Source organism: Cajanus cajan, chromosome 2, assembly GCF_000230855.2.
Source record: "Cajanus cajan strain Asha chromosome 2, NIPB_CcT2T_4, whole genome shotgun sequence".
Taxonomy (NCBI): Eukaryota; Viridiplantae; Streptophyta; class Magnoliopsida; order Fabales; family Fabaceae; genus Cajanus; species Cajanus cajan.
This window is the reverse complement of record NC_138518.1, coordinates 59,966,048-59,975,604: the sequence shown is the minus strand read 5'-3', so window position 1 is coordinate 59,975,604 and position 9,557 is coordinate 59,966,048. Positions and strand designations below refer to the sequence as shown.

General features: G+C 33.5%; 2 protein-coding genes across 2 annotated transcripts; one reads left to right on the top strand and one right to left on the bottom strand.

Annotated features, from left to right (window-relative positions):
• The first annotated feature begins 936 nt into the window (after positions 1-936).
• On the top strand, positions 937-2,980 carry LOC109788147 (cytochrome b561 and DOMON domain-containing protein At3g59070). The gene is made up of 2 exons (XM_020346812.2): positions 937-2,735; positions 2,897-2,980. The coding sequence occupies exons 1-2, from the start codon at positions 2,097-2,099 to the stop codon at positions 2,948-2,950; spliced, it is 693 nt and encodes a 230-aa protein (XP_020202401.2). The 5' UTR covers positions 937-2,096; the 3' UTR covers positions 2,951-2,980.
• A 5,566-nt stretch (positions 2,981-8,546) lies between these two features.
• On the bottom strand, positions 8,547-9,263 carry LOC145955097 (uncharacterized). The gene has a single exon (XM_083069796.1). It carries the CDS (start codon positions 9,261-9,263, stop codon positions 8,547-8,549), a length of 717 nt encoding a protein of 238 aa, XP_082925922.1.
• Between the last annotated feature and the right edge of the window lie 294 nt (positions 9,264-9,557).

The window sequence follows — 9,557 nt, the reverse complement described above, 5'->3', positions numbered from 1 at the left end:
TTATGTAAATTAAAAAATACTAGTATTTTAGTCTGTGTATCTCATAAGTTATATTTTTATTACATATAATTAAAATTTATAATAAATTATATATAAATAAATATTACTTAAATTAATAAATTATATTTAAAATTTGTATAAATATATATATTAAATTAAAATTAATAACTAATCAAAGAATAAATAACTTCTATATATAAAACACAAATGTCTTTCTTGTGCTATAGTATCTTTAGAGAATTTTTTTTATGACTAGAATTTTTTTTATATATATTTTATAACTTTTTTATCTAATTTAATTTTTTATTTATCATAATTACTTATAAATTAATTTTATTATTTTTAAAATAAATTATTAATAAAAAATAATTACACACGTTGGTAATTACCCACGAATACATCCGTGGATAATTTTATTATTTTATATTAATGGTAAATAATTTATATTATAATACAAAATTATTTTTAACTATTGATAATCTTTTTCAAAAATAAATATAAAAACAATATATTCAAAAAGATAAGAAATTAAAAGATACTGGAATAAATATGAAAATAATATTTTAAAAAGGTAAGATCTTAGTGAATATTAAAATATATATAAAAATAGCATACAAAAGGATAATATCTGAACTATTGAAGTTAAAATAAACATTTTATTTGAATATTCACACATATATGATAAATCATTTATTTAATAATATAAATATACAAAAAGCATTTTCACATTACAAAAATAAATTTTATGCTTCGATGATCAAAGAGTATTAAGATGAAAAGAATGAATGTGAAAGAAGATAGGGAGATGAACGTTTAGCAAGAAAAAATGTTCTAATTTATATACGGAGATTTAAATTATCCACTACCAGTAGAGAAGATTCACGTTGGGGCTTGGGGGGTCATCGCCCCTGATTTAAATTTTATAATTTATAATATGTATAATATTCTATTATTAAAGTAAGTATTTTATTTGGGAGTTTAATTATATATAAAATAACATTTAAGCACCATTTATTGTATTTTCTAAAACATTTTATTGCTCTTTTATAATTTTTTCAAAGATAATAATTATTTTATTCTTTTCTTTATATTCTTTATAGTGAATATAATTATACTTTTTCCTTTTTTAACAAATTTGAATATCATTTATTTTTACTTTTTCAATGTCTTTTGTTTATTACTTTTGTTATTATTATTTTAAAAACTATAAAAGATTGCATTTCTTTATATTTAATTGATTATAATTAATTTTAAAATTAAAAATTATTTAATATTTTTTTTCAATAAAGCAAACTTGCAAACACTTTACAAGAAATTTACTTTTCTTATCACTATATTTTTTATATTTTCTTTATATTTTTCCCTTATATCATATTTGTTTTTTTAAAAAACTTTGTTTGTAAAGGTTCGCTGTATTTCTACCTTAAATGCATATGTTATTTTGTAAATTATAGAATAAAATAATTAATAATACATAATATATATTATTGCTATAAAAAAACAATACAACAAATAATTAATAATCTATTTTATATTTTGGAATATAGTTAATAATTTTTTTCAATTAAAACTGTTGTTATGGATCTCATTTTTATTATAAGCTCATACATTTATCGAACGAATTTAATTTTTTATTGTTGGCTATTATTTTTTTCCTAGGACATACGACTGAACCTGAAGCCCAAATCCGTTTGGCAAACAGTTGGAGAACTGTTCATCGTTTTGAACATATACTATAAGCAACCACCCCACTACTCTAATCTCATGCCACAACCACATTTTGAAGTGTGAAAAACTCAAAACACAATTCAATCACTACGTTCGTTTCTTTCTTTGCGCGCCAATATAATTTGATTTATTATTTATGAGGACGGACAAGATCAGTTTTGAAATTTCAATTGTAATTAGGATTAATGTGATCGATCTTTCTGATATTAATTTGAGGATCAAAGTATATATGAATTAGTTTGAACAGTTAGATAAGATAAAACGCGTCTTTATCAATTATGACTATAAAAGTATATACACAAGCATTGATTCATGGCCATCAACACTAATTTCTTTATCTCAAATTTCTTGTAGCTCTGACGTACGTGATGGGTTCTTCCTCCGGTGAAAACATGTTGGTCTTGTTTGTGACGTTGTTGACAGCAATGATCGTCCGTGGCAGCACAGAAACAGAGGCATGCAAATGCAATTCATACAGTTTTCCCAACAACGTTAAGTATGCAGCATGCAAGGACTTGGCAGTGCTTGAATCTTCACTGCATTGGAACTACCACCCATCATCAGGCACCGTTGATGTTGCATTCAATAAGGCCAACGCTAAGGACTCAAGTTGGATTGCATGGGCCATCAACCCCACATCCAAAGGAATGGTGGGCTCGCAAGCATTCGTCGCTCTTTATAACTCAGATGGGAGCATCAAAGCCTATACATCACCAATAACAAGCTATGCCACTCTCTTAAAAGAGGGTCTTCTCACCTTTCCTGTTTACACTGTTTCTGCCTCCTACGCCAATGGCCACCTCATCATCTTTGCCACTTTCCAACTTCCCTCCAACACCACTTTGCTCAATCATGCATGGCAACATGGCCTCCTTTCAGATCATGCCACTCTCTTGCCACACTCTTTTTCATCACCTAACCTTCACTCTTTTGGAACCCTAGATTTTCTATCTGGCAAGGTTGCTGAAACCGGTGGAAACATGAACTCAAGAACCACATTCAGAAACGTAAGTATATATAGATGCACGTACTTTATAATTAATATTATCTCATTTTACCAATTTGTCTTCTGTACATGTATTAATTATTAGGTCGTTTAGAGTTTTAATAATATAGAATGCATGACTAACTATTATACTAACACATAGGTTGTGATTAATTTGTTCAGGTCCATGGAACTTTGAATACCATAAGCTGGGGAATAATGATGCCGATTGTGTGACACCCTCTACCCCAACATAATTACTTAATAAGCATTAACTATATTTAAAAAGTATATTAGAGTGATATAAAATAATAAATATCATAAGGTAGAAGATGCACATTCGTAATTAACATTTATACCAAACTCAAGAAGTCATAATAAAACAAAGATTATAAATTAATCCCAGTAAAGGTGGCAGTGCCTCCTAGTTAGGAATCAATTTATAATTTTTTGTATCATACAAATATATTTAAATTTCAAAAGAAAGAAAATAAAACATTATTATCCCAGAAAGAAGCCTAGCTAAGCCCGATGTCACATCCTATCAGAGCATGCCCACTTAAGCCTCTAGACTTCATTACCAACATCCTCATGATTAAGATTACCTGCAACATAAATTTAAACATATACAAGAATAACAAGAGGAGTGAGAAACTTCTCACTTAGTTGCAGGTATAGAAATAAAAGTTAAATAGCACACACACACGCAATATAATTCACATATATAATCAATCTCACATATATGCTTATGTATAATGATTTTCTTGACTTGACTCACTAATGTATGCATGTGGCGCCATACGGAAGTTTCAGAATTTATCACTGGTGACCCAAAGGTACACCTATCACTGGTGTTCATACACCTCGTTAGCATGTTACATCACTGGTGTCCCGAAGGCACACCTATCACTGGTGATCATACACCTTGTTAGCATCACTGGTATGCGGCCTCAGCGGCACACCTGGAATAATATATGCATATGATGCATGTCATACATTCATAGACTCAACATTTAGCATATTACACATATAAGATTCATATTTCATAATTATGATTTATTTTATTAATCCAACTTTAATAGTCCAATCAGTCCAACAGTCCAATAGTCCAATCAGTCCAATAGTCCAATGGTCCAATAGTTCAACAGTTCAACGGTCCATTCATGGATCGTAGGTCACAAGTCATGAGTACATATTTCATACAGTCATATCCTCATAGGTCCGCATAGGTCTCATATATACTTCATATACTCAAGTCATAATAAGATCTTCATAAGTTCGCATAGGTATTTTTATTCTAAAACTTATTCTTTTTTTAACATCAATTACATATTTATAAATTAATAGGAGGCTTAGCTTTCCATATCTTTATTAATAAACAATTTATTCATTTTTTTTTCTTTTATAAAAATAGTATAGTTATTATTTACTACGGACAAGAAATCAAGTGATGCAAAAAGCAAAGCACATTAATAACAATATTTCATACAAACAAACAACAGGCATTAGATCGGGAGCCAATCTAACAAACAACTATTTAACGATTACTCCAACACCCCCAAGCGAGGTTTCCCACTCCCCCCCTTACCTGGATAAATAGGAATTTGGGCAGAATCTCCTCTCTTTCTCCTTAAACCGGAACCGGAACTAGAGCAGAACCTTCTCTATTCTCCTCCTCTTTTCACAACCTAGGCAGAACCTTCTCTCTTATTTTCTCTTTCTATCTCTCTAGAATTCCTTCTCTCTAAACTTTTCTTCTCTCTAGTTATGAATTTTCAAAATCCTTAGGTCCCTATTTATAGAAATTTTGAAGTTACTATGCACTATGCACTATTCATTAAAATAATATTATAAGTTACTATGCACTATGCACTATTCATTAAAATAATATTATAAGTTACTATGCACTATTCATTATTATATTCAAATTTATTAAAAAATTTGAACTCGCGTCCCTCGTGCAGCCGCCCCTTCACTATGCAATTGCATAGTGAAATACTATTCATACATACGTATACATAAATAGTAAAATACGTATATGTAAATAGTAAAATACATATACATGAATAGTAAAATACGGGAATAAAATACTTTTTCACATAATAAATAACTCTTTTCATTTGAATAAAATTTTGGGATATTACATTTCTCCCCTCCTTTAAGAAATTTCGTCCCCGAAATTTTCCTGAAATAGAAAAGGATAATCTTCACGCATCTTGCTTTCTAACTCCCAAGTAGCACTTTCTTCAAAATGTCCTCCCCAAACGACCTTAACCAAAGGAATTTCCTTTCCTCTTAGTTGTTTCACCCTCGTATCATCAATTCTTAAAGGAACTGTTTCATAGGTAAGATTATCTTTCAACTGAATGTTGTCAGACTCAATGATATGGGAAGGATCATGGACATACTTTCTGAGTTGGGAAACATGAAAGACATTATGAAGATTTGAAAGAGATGGGGGTAAGGCAATTTGATAGGCTACTTCACCAATTCTTTTAAGGATTTGATAAGGACCAATAAAACGTGGAGTAAGTTTACGGGACTTCAGTGCTCTGCCCACTCCTGTCCAAGGAGTAACTTTAAGGAATACATGATCACCTTCATTAAACTCAAGGTCCCTTCTCCTCTTATCACTGTAACTCTTCTGCCTACTCTGAGCTGCTCTCATTCTCTCCTGGATCATCTTAACTTGTTCAGTAGTTTGTTGAACTATCTCAGGTCCTAAGATAGCATTCTCTCCAGGTTCTACCCAACACAAAGGTGTTCTACATCTCCTACCATATAGAGCTTCATAAGGTGCCATCCCAATACTGGAATGGTAGCTATTGTTGTAGGTAAACTCTATCAAAGGTAGGAAACTATCCCAACTACCCCCATGTTCTAAGATGCAAGCTCTCAACAAGTCTTCCAAAGATTGAATAGTTCTTTCGGTTTGGCCATCTGTTTGGGGATGGTAGGCTGAACTCAATCTAAGCTTAGTGCCTAGAGCCTCATGTAAACTGTCCCAAAATCTAGAAGTAAACCTAGGATCTCTGTCAGAAACTATACTAGTAGGAACCCCATGTAATCTCACAATTTCACTTATGTACAACTTGGTTAGTCTCTCCAAAGAGTATCTAATGTTAATGGGAATAAAATGGGCAGACTTAGTCAATCTATCTACAATGACCCATATAGCATCTAAGTTTTTCGCAGCTTTAGGTAACCCCACTACGAAATCCATAGAGATACTATCCCATTTCCACACAGGCACATCCAAAGGTTGCAGGAAACCTGAAGGTTTTTGGTGTTCTACCTTAGCTTTCTGACATACCAGGCAGGCATACACAAATTCCTCCACTTCCTTTTTCATCTTAGGCCACCAGAACATCTTCTTAAGGTCTTGGTACATCTTAGTGGCTCCTGGATGAATACTAAGGCTACTCCTATGTCCTTCTTCAAGTATTGTTTTCTTAAGTTCAGGCACACTAGGAATACACAACCTATCTCTAAACCTCAATACTCCATCTATTCCAATTTTAAATTCACTTTCCACACCTTGATTTAACTTCTCAACTTGACTCAATAAGAAAGGATCTACCTTCTGACCTTTTCTAATTTCATCTATCAAGTTATTAGTCACCTTCAAGGTTCCCAACCTAATACTCTTAGAGGTTAGTTCACACCCTAAACTCATATCCCTAAATTCCTCAATCATGTGCAATTCCCTCATCATTAAAGAAGAAATTCTCAAGGATTTCCTACTCAAAGCGTCAGCTACCACATTAGCTTTGCCTGGGTGATAGTTCAACTGAAAGTCATAATCCTTAAGAAACTCTAACCATCTTCTCTGTCTCATATTTAATTCTTTTTGGTCAAACAAGTACTTAAGACTTTTATGATCACTAAACACCTCAAATCTAGATCCAAACAAGTAGTGTCTCCACAACTTAAGCACAAATACTATTGCAGCTAACTCAAGATCATGGGTAGGATAGTTTTGCTCATGGGTTTTAAGTTGTCTAGACGCATAGGCTACTACCCTTCTCTCCTGCATAAGTACTCCACCTAAACCTGATTTGGAAGCATCACAAAATACCTCAAAAGTCTTGCTAGGGTCAGGTAATACTAACACAGGGGCACTAGTTAGTCTTCTCTTAAGTTCTTGAAAACTCTCTTCACACTTAGAGTCCCACACAAAAGGTTGGTTTTTCCTAGTCAATTTGGTCAAAGGTAAAGCTAATTTAGAAAAACCCTCTATAAATCTCCTATAATACCCAGCTAGTCCTAGAAAACTCCTAATCTCAAAAACTGACTTAGGTGTTTTCCATTCAAGAACCGCCTCTACCTTAGAAGGATCTACAGCTATCCCATCCTTGGATATCACATGCCCTAGAAAATTTACACTCTCCAACCAAAATTCACATTTTGCCAATTTAGCATACAACTGTTTCTCCTTAAGGGTTTGAAGAACGATCCTAAGGTGCTCAGCATGCTCCTCCCTATTCTTAGAATACACTAGGATATCATCTATGAAGACCACTACAAATCTATCCAAGTAAGGGTGAAAGATCCTATTCATGTAGTCCATGAAAACACTAGGTGCATTAGTCACACCAAAAGGCATCACTAAATACTCATAGTGCCCATAACGAGTCCTAAAAGCAGTCTTTGGGATATCCTCGGATTTCACTCGGATTTGATGGTAACCTGATCTCAAATCTATCTTACTAAACACACAAGCTCCAACTAGTTGATCCATAAGATCATCTATTCTAGGCAAGGGATACTTATTCTTAATGGTCACCTTATTCAATTGTCTATAATCTACACACAATCTCATACTTCCATCTTTCTTTTTGACCAATAAAACAGGCGCTCCCCAAGGTGAAACACTAGGCCTAATGAATTGTTTCTCTTGTAGTTCCTCTATTTGTTTCTTAAGCTCAACTAACTCTTTAGGAGACATCCTATAGGGTGCTATAGATATGGGTGCGGTACCTGGCACTAAGTCTATACTGAACTCAATCTCTCTCTCGGGTGGTAAACTAGACACATCCTTAGGAAATACTTCAGGAAATTCTCTCACTAAGGGAATCTCATCTAGCTTACTCTCAGTCTCAACTGTTAATGAAGATAAGATCATGTATACCCTTTCATTTTCCTTTAAACAAGTTTTAATGTTAGAAGCACTAAGAAATTCCGTACTCTTACATTCACCAAATGAAATGGATTTATCAAAGCAATTTAAAAGAACATGGTGAGAAGATAGCCAATCCATACCAAGGATTACATCTAATTGACTAAGAGGCAGACAGATTAAGTCAACTAGAAACTGTTTTTCAGAAATTGTCAAAGGGCATTTTAAACACACTAGGGATGTAGTTACAGGACCATTAGTAGGGGTTTCAACAACTAAATCAAAATTTAACAAAGACACAGGCAATTTCAGTTTTTGGACACAAGAGATGGAAATAAAGGAATGAGTTGCACCAGAATCAAATAGTACAACAAAAGGAGTCTCAGCTATGAAAAAAGTACCTTGTATCAAATTTTCTGACCGAGCAGCTTCAACACCACTAAGAGCAAATACTCTCCCTATAGTCTTTGGTCGTTCGGTTTGCGATCCTGATCCAATGACACGTGTTCTTGGTGGTTCAGGACATTGAGTACTGATGTGTCCTTTACCATTGCAGTTGAAGCAAGTAACCTCCTTGTCACGACACTCTGATTTAATATGACCGATCCGTCCACACTTTCCACATCTTCCTGAAGAAATAGACACAGACCCTCCAACACTACCAGTAGTGTTCACAGTGGACGATTTAGTTCTATTGGCAGCAGCCATATTTCCCTAAGATCTGGTAGAAGCAGAATAAGGCTTACTCTTACCAGAAGTATTTGAATTCACTGCACGAATAGGACCTCCAACTCCCTTGTAAAAGACAGAACGTGCACGATTATCACGGTCATAGATTCTACTCTTGTTGACAAGCGTTGGGTAGTGATAAATCTCTTGATAATTAATTGCGGTTTTTATCTCAGGACGAAGGCCATTCACAAATTTAATACATTTAGCCCGTTCGCCACCCTCACCATGATAATGGGTACAATAACGGACCAAGGCATCAAATTTTTCAGCATAGTGTGCCACCGTATCATTTCCTTGCTTTAACTCGAGAAATTCAGCTTCCTTCTGGCTTCTCACATCATCCGGGAAATACTTCTCAAGAAAAACTCTTTTGAAGTTTTCCCAATTTAATTGCATTCCTCCATCTATTATCCTTTGAAGTGCTCCTTCCCACCAAAAATGGGCATCAGCAGTAAACATAAAGGTAGCCAACCTCACTTTCTGAGGAAAAGGACATTCCATAGCATTGAAGATCTTTTCGATCTCCATTAGCCAATTTATTGCAACATCTGGGTCATATCCTCCTTTAAAGGTCGGCGGGTTATTCTTCTGAAATTGCTCCAACCAGTTAGGAACAACTCCAGCCATATTGTTGTTGTTCATTGCTTGGGCTAATGCTTGGAGAGCATCAGCAATCGCACGATCATTTCTACCAGCCATAATCTGGATATATAGAACTTTTAATAAACACAGACAACTATAACATAATATATTTACAATCAATAAACATAGTAGACACATAACTCACGGCCGATAGAATCGACCTGCTCTGATACCACTAAATGTGACACCCTCTACCCCAACATAATTACTTAATAAGCATTAACTATATTTAAAAAGTATATTAGAGTGATATAAAATAATAAATATCATAAGGTAGAAGATGCACATTCGTAATTAACATTTATACCAAACTCAAGAAGTCATAATAAAACAAAGATTATAAATTAATCC

What these genes read in the sequence shown, in the direction of transcription:
- LOC109788147 (XM_020346812.2), top strand. Translation starts at nt 2,097, where the DNA reads ATGGGTTCTTCCTCCGGTGAAAACATGTTGGTCTTGTTTGTGACGTTG. An exon ending in CAAGAACCACATTCAGAAAC is followed by an intron (nt 2,736 to 2,896) that starts GTAAGTATATAT and finishes TAATTTGTTCAG; the next exon opens with GTCCATGGAACTTTGAATAC.
- LOC145955097 (XM_083069796.1), bottom strand. Translation starts at nt 9,263, where the DNA reads ATGGCTGGTAGAAATGATCGTGCGATTGCTGATGCTCTCCAAGCATTA.